The following is a 13,414-nucleotide window of genomic DNA, read 5'->3' on the forward strand; positions in this document are numbered from 1 at the left end:
ATGTTTTCAATGAGGATACTCTCAGTTAGATAGCAGATGCTCAGTTTTTCCAAAAAGATTCCTTGTGTATTAGAAATAGCTCCGTTTTATACATCACATTTGGCTACCAAAAAAAATCCATAAATTCAGTCCTCAAAACGCAAACTTTTCTCCAAATTAACTCCATAATATCGACTGAAAACATGGCAGACGTTGTTTAGAATCAATCCTCAAGGTGTTTTTCACATATCTCTTCATTGATACATCGTTCTTGGAAACATGGTTTCTCTCCTGAATCCCAGGAGAAAATGCCTGCACCTGAAGATTACGCACAAATTTAGACAAAGGACACCGGGCGGACCTCTGGAAAATGTAGTCTCTTATGGCCAATCTTCCAATGATATGCCTACAAATACGTCACAATGCTGCTAAGACCTTGGGCGAACGACAGAAAGTGTAGGCTCATTCGTTGCGCAATCACAGCCATATAAGGAGAGAATGGAAAACAGAGCTTCAGAAATTCTGCTAATTCCTGGGTGATGCATCATCTTGGTTTCGCCTGTAGAATGAGTTCTGGGGCACTTACAGACAAAATCTTTGCAGATTCTGAAACTTCAGAGTGTTTTCTTTCCAAAACTGTCAAGAATATGCATAGTCGAGCATCTTTTCGTGACAAAATATCGCGCTTAAAACGGGAACGTTTTTTATCCAAAAATGAAATAGCGCCCCTAGAGCTCTAAGAGGTTAATGGGACAGCAGAACATTATTACCACGGTAATGGGCCCGTCCCTTAAAGGGGCAGCGGAACATTATTACCACGGTAATGGGCCCGCCCCTTAAAGGGACAGCAGAACATTATTACCACGGTAATGGGCCCGTCCCTTAAAGGGGCAGCGGAACATTATTACCACGGTAATGGGCCCGCCCCTTAAAGGGACAGCAGAACATTATTACCACGGTAATGGGCCCGTCCCTTAAAGGGGCAGCGGAACATTATTACCACGGTAATGGGCCCGCCCCTTAAAGGGGCAGCAGAACATTATTACCACGGTAATGGGCCGCCCCTTAATGGGGCAGCAGAACATTATTACCACGGTAATGGGCCCGCCCCTTAAAGGGACAGCAGAACATTATTACCACGGTAATGGGCCCGTCCCTTAAAGGGGCAGCGGAACATTATTACCACGGTAATGGGCCCGTCCCTTAAAGGGACAGCAGAACATTATTACCACGGTAATGGGCCCGTCCCTTAAAGGGACAGCAGAACATTATTACCACGGTAATGGGCACGCCCCTTAATGGGGCAGCAGAACATTATTACCACGGTAATGGGCCCGTCCCTTAATGGGGCAGCAGAACATTATTACCACGGTAATGGGCCCGCCCCTTAAAGGGACAGCAGAACATTATTACCACGGTAATGGGCCCGTCCCTTAATGGGGCAGCAGAACATTATTACCACGGTAATGGGCCCGCCCCTTAAAGGGACAGCAGAACATTATTACCACGGTAATGGCCCGCCCCTTAATGGGGCAGCAGAACATTATTACCACGGTAATGGGCCCGCCCCTTAAAGGGACAACAGAACATTATTACCACGGTAATGGGCCTGCCCCTTAAAGGGGCAGCAGAACATTATTACCACGGTAATGGGCCTGCCCCTTAAAGGGACAGCAGAACATTTTTTGTCTCACCTCATGACTAAACTATTTTGTGGTAAATTGTGTTTGATTGAGCACGGAACTGTTTGAAAACTTTTCATTCATCAACTTTTAGTTATTTCTCATCGTTAAAACACTCAAATAATTCCATTGTGCTCCTACATTATATCAATGGATGTACTCCTTGTTATACAATTATGCGTCAGAGCCCTGAACAAATAATAATAATATATAAATAATCCGTATGACTCTGTTTATCGGTTTTTACTTTTTACTATTGTATCTAAATTATTTACTTGAACATGCATTGGTTAAAGGACTTGGGTCACAAAAAAGGAAATAGAATTGAGCGATATACCACATTACTTCTTAATAGTAATTACATTCCTTGTTTTAGAAACATTACTAAGCATGCTCATCTGTTATGTGTGATTTTTGTTGTAAAAATGGCGGGAAAAATATTTTGGCTGGTAGATTTGAATTTTTTACATTTATTTACCTGCCACGTGGCTGGTGGACCAACAAGTTCATTTCCCCCCACCCTGGTTGTGAGATAATGGTAACACCTCTATGAATGGAGTTGAAAATGTCAGTGAAGACACTTGCCAGCTGGTCAGCGCATGCTCTGAGTGGACGTCCTGGTAATCTGTTTGGCCTTGAGACCTTGTGAATGTTAACCTGTTTTAAAAGGCCTTTCTCCATATTGGCTATGGAGAGCTTCATCACACAGTCGTCTGGAACAGCTGGTGTTCTCATGCATGGTTCGAGGCGAGCATAGAAGGCATTTAGCTCGACTGGTAGGTTTGTGTCACTTGGCAGCGACTGAATTTCCCTTCCGTGATAGTTTACGCGCCCTGCCACATCCGACAAGCGTCATAGCCAGCGTTGTCGGAATCGAATCTTAGTCCTGTATTGACGCTTTACCTGTTTGATGGCTCGTTGGAGGATGTAGCGCGATTTCTTATAAGAGTCCAGATTAGTGTTGCGCTCTCCTTCTTTATTGAGCTGCTACTTCCTGTTTGAGTTTTTACTGGTAAGAAGGAATCAGGAGGATAGAGTTATGGTCAGATTTGCCAAATGGAGGGCGAGCGAGCTTTACACGTGTTTCTATGTGTGGAGTAAAGGTGATTTTAAGAGTTTTGTTGCACAGGTGACAGGTGACGTGCTGGTAGAAATGAGGTAAATCGGATTTCAGTTTCCCTGCATTACAAACACCGGCCACTAGGGGCGCCGGTTCTGGTTGAGCATTTTCTTGTTTGCTTATGGCCTTATACAGCTGGTTGAGTCTGGTCTTAGTGCCAACATCAGTTTATGGTGGTAAATAGACCGCTACAAGAATATAGATGATAAACTCTCTTGGTAAATAGTGGTCTACATTTAAGATGAGTAAAACAAAACACACAGAAGAGCACATAAAACGATAGCTATCCATTCCAACGCCGTTCCTATACGGCTCTCCAGACTGCTGCATCATGGGACAGCTCTGTTACTTCTCCTCCTCTCACAACCCCTCTTCTCTTCTCCAGACTGCTGAAGGCAGGTCAGCTGAGTCTCTAGCGCTGAGCTCCTGACTGCAGCATCGTGGGACAGCACTGTTACCTCTCCTCCTCTCACAACCCCTCTTCTCTTCTCCAGGCTGGTGAAGGCAGGTCAGCTGAGCCTGTATCTCCAGACTCTGAGCTCCATCCTGCAACATTGTGGAACAGCTCTGTTACCTCTCCTCCTCTCACAACCCCTCTTCTCTTCTCCAGGCTGGTGAAGGCAGGTCAGCTGAGCCTGTATCTCCAGACTCTGAGCTCCATCCTGCAACATTGTGGAACAGCTCTGTTACCTCTCCTCCTCTCACAACCCCTCTTCTCTTCTCCAGGCTGGTGAAGGCAGGTCAGCTGAGCCTGTATCTCCAGACTCTGAGCTCCATCCTGCAACATTGTGGAACAGCTCTGTTACCTCTCCTCCTCTCACAACCCCTCTTCTCTTCTTCAGACTGGTGAAGGCAGGTCAGCTGAGCCTGTATCTCCAGACTCTGAGCTCCATCCTGCAACATTGTGGAACAGCTCTGTTACCTCTCCTCCTCTCACAACCCCTCTTCTCTTCTCCAGGCTGGTGAAGGCAGGTCAGCTGAGCCTGTATCTCCAGACTCTGAGCTCCATCCTGCAACATTGTGGAACAGCTCTGTTACCTCTCCTCCTCTCACAACCCCTCTTCTCTTCTCCAGGCTGGTGAAGGCAGGTCAGCTGAGCCTGTATCTCCAGACTCTGAGCTCCGTCCTGCAACATTGTGGAACAGCTCTGTTACCTCTCCTCCTCTCACAACCCCTCTTCTCTTCTCCAGGCTGGTGAAGGCAGGTCAGCTGAGCCTGTATCTCCAGACTCTGAGCTCCATCCTGCAACATTGTGGAACAGCTCTGTTACCTCTCCTCCTCTCACAACCCCTCTTCTCTTCTCCGGGCTGGTGAAGGCAGGTCAGCTGAGCCTGTATCTCCAGACTCTGAGCTCCATCCTGCAACATTGTGGAACAGCTCTGTTACCTCTCCTCCTCTCACAACCCCTCTTCTCTTCTCCAGGCTGGTGAAGGCAGGTCAGCTGAGCCTGTATCTCCAGACTCTGAGCTCCATCCTGCAACATTGTGGAACAGCTCTGTTACCTCTCCTCCTCTCACAACCCCTCTTCTCTTCTCCAGGCTGGTGAAGGCAGGTCAGCTGAGCCTGTATCTCCAGACTCTGAGCTCCATCCTGCAACATTGTGGAACAGCTCTGTTACCTCTCCTCCTCTCACAACCCCTCTTCTCTTCTCCAGGCTGGTGAAGGCAGGTCAGCTGAGCCTGTATCTCCAGACTCTGAGCTCCATCCTGCAACATTGTGGAACAGCTCTGTTACCTCTCCTCCTCTCACAACCCCTCTTCTCTTCTCCAGGCTGGTGAAGGCAGGTCAGCTGAGCCTGTATCTCCAGACTCTGAGCTCCATCCTGCAACATTGTGGAACAGCTCTGTTACCTCTCCTCCTCTCACAACCCCTCTTCTCTTCTCCAGGCTGGTGAAGGCAGGTCAGCTGAGCCTGTATCTCCAGACTCTGAGCTCCATCCTGCAACATTGTGGAACAGCTCTGTTACCTCTCCTCCTCTCACAACCCCTCTTCTCTTCTCCAGACTGGTGAAGGCAGGTCAGCTGAGCCTGTATCTCCAGACTCTGAGCTCCATCCTGCAACATTGTGGAACAGCTCTGGGGGTCCACGGGGAGGCTGGCTGGCTGACCTTACGACCCCAGGCTCTTTCCTCCCAAGACGCCCTCGCCCTCCTCCACCGCTGGAGCACGCTGACCCACAATGCACCGCTCCTCAGCCAGCTGCAGACTGTGGCGGAGAAACACAAAGTCAAGGAGCTGCTGGGTGAGCGATTACTGGATATGTCATGCTACTGCTAGAATCTCTGCTGCCTCATGATGTGGCTTCTCTCTCTGAATTACCTGCTTTGACAAAATGTTTAGGAGCTGTAGTGTATTAAAAACACCTCATGATGTGGCTTCTCTCTCTGGGGAGATCTAATGGGTGGTCAACCATCCTCCAGGATATCTAATGGGTGGTCAACCATCCTCCAGGAGAGATCTAATGGGTGGTCAACCATCCTCCAGGAGAGATCTAATGGGTGGTCAACCATCCTCCAGGAGATCTCATGGGGGGTCAACCATCCTCCAGGAGAGATCTAATGGGTGGTCAACCATCCTCCAGGAGATCTAATAGGTGGTCAACCATCCTCCAGGAGATCTAATGGGTAGTCAACCATCCTCCAGGAGATCTAATGGGTGGTCAACCATCCTCCAGGAGAGATCTAATGGGTGGTCAACCATCCTCCAGGAGAGAGCTAATGGGTGGTCAACCATCCTCCAGGAGATCTAATGGGTGGTCAACCATCCTCCAGGAGAGAGCTAATGGGTGGTCAACCATCCTCCAGGAGATCTAATGGGTGGTCAACCATCCTCCAGGAGAGATCTAATGGGTGGTCAACCATCCTCCAGGAGAGCTAATGGGTAGTCAACCATCCTCCAGGAGATCTAATGGGTGGTCAACCATCCTCCAGGAGATCTAATGGATGGTCAACCATCCTCCAGGAGAGATCTAATGGGTGGTCAACCATCCTCCAGGAGAGCTAATGGGTTGTCAACCATCCTCCAGGAGAGCTCATGGGTGGTCAGGTTTCATTTTTATTCCCCCTCTAACAAAAACCACAACCAGACCTTGATAAACTGCCTCCGTTTGAGCAGGTCTGGATCGAATGCCTGCACACCCAGCAGCTCTCCAGGCTGACCGCGTGTGTTTTATACAGTAGTCTAACAGGTATTAGCAGCTCTCCAGGCTGAGGGCTGGCCATGTGTGTTTTATACAGTAGTCTAACAGGTATTAGCAGCTCTCCAGGCTGAGGGCTGGCCATGTGTGTTTTATACAGTAGTCTAACAGGTATTAGCAGCTCTCCAGGCTGAGGGCTGTGTGTTTTATATAGTAGTTTAACAGGTATTAGCAGCTCTCCAGGCTGAGGGCTGTGTGTTTTATATAGTAGTCTAACAGGTATTAGCAGCTCTCCAGGCTGAGGGCTGATCATGTGTGTTTTATACAGTAGTCTAACAGGTATTTGCAGCTCTCCAGGCTGAGGGCTGTGTGTTTTATATAGTAGTTTAACAGGTATTAGCAGCTCTCCAGGCTGAGGGCTGATCATGTGTGTTTTATACAGTAGTCTAACAGGTATTCTACTATGTGGGGGTTTAGTGCCTTGCTCAATGACAGGAGATGGTACATGGGATCAGAGAGCAGCCTCCCTGTGTTGATACCACATTACACTGACTTTTCTATACAGTGTCCCCCCCCTGTAATTATTGGGACAGTGACCCATTTTCTGTTGTTTTGGCTCTGTACTCCAGCACTTTGGACTTGAAATTATAAAATGAGTGAGAAAGTTAGACGCACAAATTTCATACCCCCAAGACATGCTAACCTCTCACCATTACAATAACAGGGGAGGTTAGCATTTGATATCATACCCCCAAGACATGCTAACCTCTCACCATTACAATAACAGGGGAGGTTAGCATTTTATATCATACCCCCAATACATGCTAACCTCTCATCATTACAATAACAGGGGAGGTTAGCATTTAATATCATACCCCCAATACATGCTAACATCTCATCATTACAATAACAGGGGAGGTTAGCATTTAATATCATACCCCCAATACATGCTAACCTCTCACCATTACAATAACAGGGGAGGTTAGCATTTTATATCATACCCCCAAGACATGCTAACCTCTCACCATTACAATAACAGGGGAGGTTAGCATTTTATATCATACCCCCAAGACATGCTAACCTCTCATCATTACAATAACAGGGGAGGTTAGCATTTTATATCATATCCCCAAGACATGCTAACCTCTCACCATTACAATAACAGGGGAGGTTAGCATTTTATATCATATCCCCAAGACATGCTAACCTCTCACCATTACAATAACAGGGGAGGTTAGCATTTTATATCATATCCCCAAGACATGCTAACCTCTCACCATTACAATAACAGGAGAGGTTAGCATTTTATATCATACCCCCAAGACATGCTAACCTCTCACCATTACAATAACAGGGGAGGTTAGCATTTTATATCATATCCCCAAGACATGCTAACCTCTCACCATTACAATAACAGGGGAGGTTAGCATTTTATATCATACCCCCAAGACATGCTAACCTCTCACCATTACAATAACAGGGGAGGTTAGCATTTTATATCATACCCCCAAGACATGCTAACCTCTCACCATTACAATAACAGGGGAGGTTAGCATTTTATATCATACCCCCAAGACATGCTAACCTCTCACCATTACAATAACAGGGGAGGTTAGCATTTTATATCATACCCCCAAGACATGCTAACCTCTCATCATTACAATAACAGGGGAGGTTAGCATTTTATATCATACCCCCAAGACATGCTAACCTCTCACCATTACAATAACAGGGGAGGTTAGCATTTTATATCATATCCCCAAGACATGCTAACCTCTCACCATTACAATAACAGGAGAGGTTAGCATTTTATATCATACCCCCAAGACATGCTAACCTCTCACCATTACAATAACAGGAGAGGTTAGCATTTTATATCATACCCCCAAGACATGCTAACCTCTCACCATTACAATAACAGGGGAGGTTAGCATTTTATTTCATACCCCCAAGACATGCTAACCTCTCACCATTACAATAACAGGGGAGGTTAGCATTTTATATCATATCCCCAAGACATGCTAACCTCTCACCATTACAATAACAGGGGAGGTTAGCATTTTATATCATATCCCCAAGACATGCTAACCTCTCACCATTACAATAACAGGGGAGGTTAGCATTTAATATCATACCCCCAATACATGCTAACCTCTCACCAAAGTGCTGCAGTACAGAGCCAAAACAACAAATGTGTCACTGTCCCAATAATTACAGAGGGCGCCCTATGTACGTAGAGACGCCACCAATTGTTGGTCATGGAAAAGTCATGAAATTCCACCTGTCAAAAATGTGTATGAACCTTGCCTTGACAAATCTCTGTACTGGCATTGGTTTCAGCTTGGCATTATTCACCCCTCGTCCTCGTCTATGACAGCAGAATCAACATTGTCTGTTTGTGTTTCTGTACGTCCTCAGGGTCGGGCAGGGAGAAAGGCCGAGGGAGAAGCTCCTCTGTCCAGGCCCAGGCCCAGGCCCGTTCTCACTCCCGACCAAAGGAACAGGAGGAGGAAGGAGAGGTGGAGAGACGAGAGGAGGAGAAGACTCTGTTGGACAAGTGTATTCCTCACCTCAGGAATATCTTTACCCACTGGGAGCCTGTCTCTCTTGCCTGTCCCCCCTCTTCTCCCGCCAGCCCACCTCCCTCCCCTGACCCCCATACTCCCACCTCCGACCCCCATACTCCCACCTCCACCCCCCTGGCTAACACCACAGCCCATCTTCTCACCAGGTGGTTCCTGAACTCCTTGGTAGAGGGAGCCTCCACCTACGAGGACAAAAGGACAGTCCACTTCCTTCGCTGGTTCCAGAAGACTGTCCTGTCTCATAGATTCATAGTGGACTTGGTGCTGGCTGACCCTGCTGTGAGAGTGGACCTGCTCCGTCTATATCACCAGGCCTGTGAGCCCCAGGCCCAGACCCAGCCCCAGACCCAGACCCAGCCCCAGCCCCAGGCCCAGATCTCTTCCAGGGTAGAACACGTCCAGCTGTTCACCAACATTATGATCCAGCTCCTGGAGTCCAGAGGCTGCACGGAGAGTGACCTGCACAGGGCCGTGCTCACAGCATGCTCCCTAGGAACAACGTGTGATGACCAGACCACGAAGGGTAAGAAGAGATGACCGATTCAGATGAACTTTATCTTCAATATTTGTTGTATCGTAACAGGGGAGATTGCAGTGATTTGTAAAAAATAACATCAGATATAGCTACAAATTCCTGGAAAAATAGATTTACATTGAAACTATTGTGTTGCTTGGAAATGGAAGGAAATGACACGTTGTTGTTGTTGTTGTTGTTTATCTTGATCTCCTCCTTCAGAAGGTCTGATGTTGCTGTCTCTGTACATCCATGAGATGTGGAGCGGCGCGAAGAGCCCAGAGCTGTTCCTGAACCATGTCAGACTGGCGAATGAGATCCAGGGCTCTGTAGGAACCAAGGACCAGAAGAAGAAGTCCAAACGACGTTCCCAGACACACACAGCCCTCAGAACCATCTGTAGCGACCTCCTCTCAGGACTGCAGTCTACTGTTGCACCATAGGGGGTTAAATAGCTGTGGCCCACATTACACCCTATTGAGTATGCTATTTCTTAACCAGGGCCCGTGGTCTCTGGTCAAAAAGTAGTGAACTACTCTGAGTGTACAAAACATTAAGAACACCTGCTCTTCCCATGACATAGACTGACCAGGTGAAAGATATGATCCCTTATTGATGTCACTTGTTAAATCCACTTCAAATCAGTGGAGATGAAGGGGAGGAGACAGATTAAAGAAGCTCTATGTTAGGAAGGTGTTCCTAATGTTTGCTACACTCTGTGTGTGTGTGTGTGTGTGTCTGTGTGTCTGTCTGTGTGTGTGTGTGTGTGTAACAGAGAACAGTTCCATACAGTAGAGTCAGAGTTGAGTTAAGTGTGCACGACTCACGACTTTTGAGCAAATCATCCATTTACGTCTAGTGAGAGAGGAAATTTTCTGAGAATCTCAAGTCAGAATACAGTGTGCATACTTGTACACGTTTGAAAACGGTGTTTAGTCATAAAATGGAAGCCTCTGTTATTTTGCATCTACATTTTCTAGAAGAAGTTGTGCGTTTTGTATGTAAAATCATTAATTTCATTTTTTTGTTGTTGTTGTTCAAAACATTCACTTCACTCTTTTAATAAAATGTTGTAAAACTATTTTGGTGTCGTCTTGTATTTGAATAGAAATATGGGAAATCCCACTTTGTAACCAGGCCATTACATTGCAGGAAGTCGACGTTCCACACAGATGGTTCATAATAGTTCTGTAGAGTTGAGAAATGCTCCATCAGATCACAGCAGTGGTGGTCCAAATGCCATATCCTGGCAGTGTGTCCTTAATTGAGGCACTTAACCCCTAAAAAATGGCTCTTTGGGCTCTGCACTGGCTGCCTTGTGCTCCCAACGTGTGTGTGAGTCTTTCAGAGGGGTTTGGGGATCAAGCCGAAAACAGATCACGTTTTCTCCATCAAGCAGAATTGGATCTAGGGTTCCTCCACGATTTCTTGGCCGTTTTGGAACTATGAGAAAACAATACAATACATTTGCATTAAACAGATGCAAGGGGGAAACTCTTTTTTTGTTTTTCCTCATCAGCGAGTCCTAACAATTTATATTTTATCCGCCTTTCAGATTCAATGCCTCATAAATACTCATCCGTCTGTAAAACATGACCTGAAATACATTGTATTCAGGCTGTATGAGACTGAAAGGAGCGACTTACTTGGGTAGACTGACTGAACGGGACATGAAAGTCAAAATGGCAAACAGGAATCCCACAAAAGCAGCCAGACTGATCCAGAATACGATCACTATCAAGTCTGATAGAAGGAAAAGAGGGACAATCTTAGTATCGCTGCAAGTCTTTGTTCCAAAAGGCATCCTATTCCCTATATAGTACACTACTTTAGACCAGGGCTGGCATCCTATTCCCTATATAGTACACTACTTTAGACCAGGGCTGGCATCCTATTCCCTATATAGTGCACTACTTTAGACCAGGGCTGGCATCCTATTCCCTATATAGTGCACTACTTTAGACCAGGGCTGGCACCCTATTCCCTATATAGTGCACTATTTTAGACCAGGGCTGGCATCCTATTCCCTACATAGTGCACTACTTTAGACCAGGGCTGGCACCCTATTCCCTATATAGTGCACTACTTTTGACGTATATAGTGCACTATATAGGGAGTAGGGTGCCATTTGGGATACAGGGAGGTGATGGTAAAGGAAGCCCATACTCACACTTGTTATATTTCAGTTTGCGCTCGTCCACTGGTATTGGGTCTAGGTAATCGTAGTAATATTCCCACTCGTATCTCCATGAATCCTGTGAGGAGTTAGTGGAGTTTATCATTCTCATGATCAGTCGTGTAGGAATGCCTTTTCCTCTCTCAGATTTATTGTGCTCTCCCTCTCCCCCTTTCTGTCTCTCTCCTGCCCTGTTGCTCTCTCTCTCCTGCCTTCTCTCCTTCCCTGTCTCTCTCTCCTGCCCTGTCTCTCTCTCTCTCTCTCTCCTGCCCTGTCGCTCTCTCTCTCCTGCCCTGTCTCTCTCTCTCTCCTGCCCTGTTGCTCTCTCTCTCTCCTGCCTTCTCTCCTTCCCTGTCTCTTTCTCTCGCCCTGTTTCTCGGACTGTCTCTCTCTTTCTTTCTCTCTCCCGCCCTGTCTCTCTCTCAAACCGAGATCATGATAAAACAACTTTTAAAAAAACAAGGCACTTATGTATAGATCTCAATTTTTCATAAAAAGTAAAAATATGGGTGGGTCATAGAAATACAATGTACAGTAGTTGATGTGTCACATAATTTTCTAATTTCCTTTGTACAGCTTTCTTGTGTTGTTGTCAGCTGCCCTTGATCTGCCCACATAGATCTTTATGATTAGTATAATTGAGTTACTATAAATTATCATCACCATTCTCAATTTGTGATAAACTCTTGAATATTGTTCTGATTCACATCTGTCTTTGCAGCAATCCTGCCCTGGCCTCTTCTGGTCTCTCGCGAGAAATTGGGTATGCGTTCCAATGTGTTTTTCCCTCGTAAACGTTTTGGCCACAGATAGAACAATGCACCAGATATTTCATCGGATGTATAAATGTGAAGCATCCGGTAAGCTTTTCCACTCACTACCAAATATGGTGATGAGCGGAAGCCCAGTGGGAGATGGAGCGAAATGTATTTATGCCCGAAAATCTGCTAATTTTCTCATCGATGAAACATTTGATCTCCATACAGTTTTCTGTTTCAAAAAGGAAGATATATAACAGAGTGGACTGCGTGTTGTAGACTTTACCCTTTGCTAAAGTTTCTAAAAAAAAATGGCGTTTAATTAAATTAAGAGTGCAGGGGCGAATTGAGTTATTGCACACGCGCACTTCATGAATTAGGCGTTCCCTAACGGAAATATGCAAATATATGCTAGAACGCTCCAATAGGATCTCCACTAGCTTGTGAATGGCTCTGCCCACATCCTTGCTTGGCTCTGCCATTGGCTCCCGTTGGAAACGACCGGCTCTATCTTGGGTTAGTTCTCCAAATCTTTGTTTTGGTCATACCTGTTATCGACAAGCGGAGACACGGGTTAGCAACGAGAGCTGATGTTTGCTACGACTATATAAACACAGCTAGCTAGCTAAATCACCACGCATTACTCACTTGTAAGGATAATTGATCGGCACATCAACAAATAAGTAAAGTATGGATTCCGTCAACGCTTTCAACTTGGAGGTAAAATATGAAGCTGTTTTTATATCAGTCGTTTTTTTTCGGTTAGCTAACTACATTGCTATCTTAGCTAGCTCACCCAGAGGCAGATATATCTCTACTGGCTAACCAAATGTCGATGTAGTTAGCTAGTTATCTGGCCAAAGATGTCCCAATTGAGCCAACTGTTTGCCATGTTACTAAAATGATCTAGCCCACCAGAAGGACAATATATTAATTTAATAGCAAATCAAACGTAGGTTAGATGCTACCCGCTTGTGACCTTTCTAATCAACAACTCCAACATGGCTACGCAGCTAACGGTAGCTAGCTAAAAGCTATCATGCTAGATGGCGAACTTTTTTATTATGTTTGTTAACCTAAGATGGATCATTAGTCTTTGATTGTTATTACTGGTCTCCCATAATTAATGCACAGACCATGACAGAAACAGCTGATAATGTGAACTGCATTGCACGGCCAGATTATTGTTTTGTTGGGTTGACTGTGTCGGCCTGTATTAGTACATAAACCAATGGTTCCTCATTGAGTTAACTAACTAGTTGGTTACAGTAGCTAACTAGCTGCTAGGTGGTGGTTTTGTTTAAAAGGAAATGCAACTCGGGTTATGTAATTACAAGATTGGTAACGTTAGTTTCCCAGTTGTTTTTATGTACAAAGTTATTTGTCTAAAATAAACTTCGTTAATATAACTAAAGTGTTGTGTGGTAGCTAGCTGTTTTCCTCTTGTAGATGACTACACTAGCCA

The 13,414-nt window shown here is 45.6% G+C and overlaps 3 protein-coding genes across 7 annotated transcripts in view; 2 read left to right on the top strand and 1 right to left on the bottom strand.

Moving 5' to 3' along the window:
* The window catches only part of urb1 (URB1 ribosome biogenesis homolog), a 62,947-nt gene extending 52,854 nt beyond the window's left edge, over positions 1-10,093 (top strand). The window contains exons 36-38 of one of the 3 annotated variants that reach the window (XM_090219177.1): positions 4,784-5,022; positions 8,335-9,024; positions 9,238-10,093. In XM_090219177.1, coding sequence (XP_090075303.1) covers positions 4,784-5,022; positions 8,335-9,024; positions 9,238-9,458 — 1,150 coding nt within the window. In that variant the 3' untranslated portion in view covers positions 9,459-10,093. Of the gene's footprint in view, positions 1-3,275; positions 3,460-3,623; positions 3,811-4,783; positions 5,023-8,334; positions 9,025-9,237 lie in introns of those variants that run through there. The other 2 variants (XM_090219179.1, XM_090219178.1) reach the window with 2 other exon arrangements.
* A 192-nt stretch (positions 10,094-10,285) lies between these two features.
* mrap (melanocortin 2 receptor accessory protein) lies at positions 10,286-11,939 on the bottom strand. The gene is given in 4 exon segments (NM_001246347.1): positions 10,286-10,458; positions 10,662-10,758; positions 11,186-11,270; positions 11,855-11,939. Coding segments are annotated over 4 exon segments (237 nt in total). The 5' UTR covers positions 11,858-11,939; the 3' UTR covers positions 10,286-10,406.
* A 481-nt stretch (positions 11,940-12,420) lies between these two features.
* LOC110503265 (SR-related and CTD-associated factor 4) overlaps positions 12,421-13,414 on the top strand; it is a 45,604-nt gene continuing 44,610 nt past the window's right edge. The window contains exon 1 of one of the 3 annotated variants that reach the window (XM_036961317.2): positions 12,421-12,669. In XM_036961317.2, coding sequence (XP_036817212.2) covers positions 12,640-12,669 — 30 coding nt within the window. In that variant the 5' untranslated portion in view covers positions 12,421-12,639. The remainder of the gene's footprint in view (positions 12,670-13,414) is intronic. The other 2 variants (XM_036961319.2, XM_090218982.1) reach the window with 2 other exon arrangements.

This window comes from Oncorhynchus mykiss, chromosome 24, assembly GCF_057628025.1.
Source record: "Oncorhynchus mykiss isolate SJ-2025 chromosome 24, ASM5762802v1, whole genome shotgun sequence".
Classification (NCBI taxonomy): domain Eukaryota; kingdom Metazoa; phylum Chordata; class Actinopteri; order Salmoniformes; family Salmonidae; genus Oncorhynchus; species Oncorhynchus mykiss.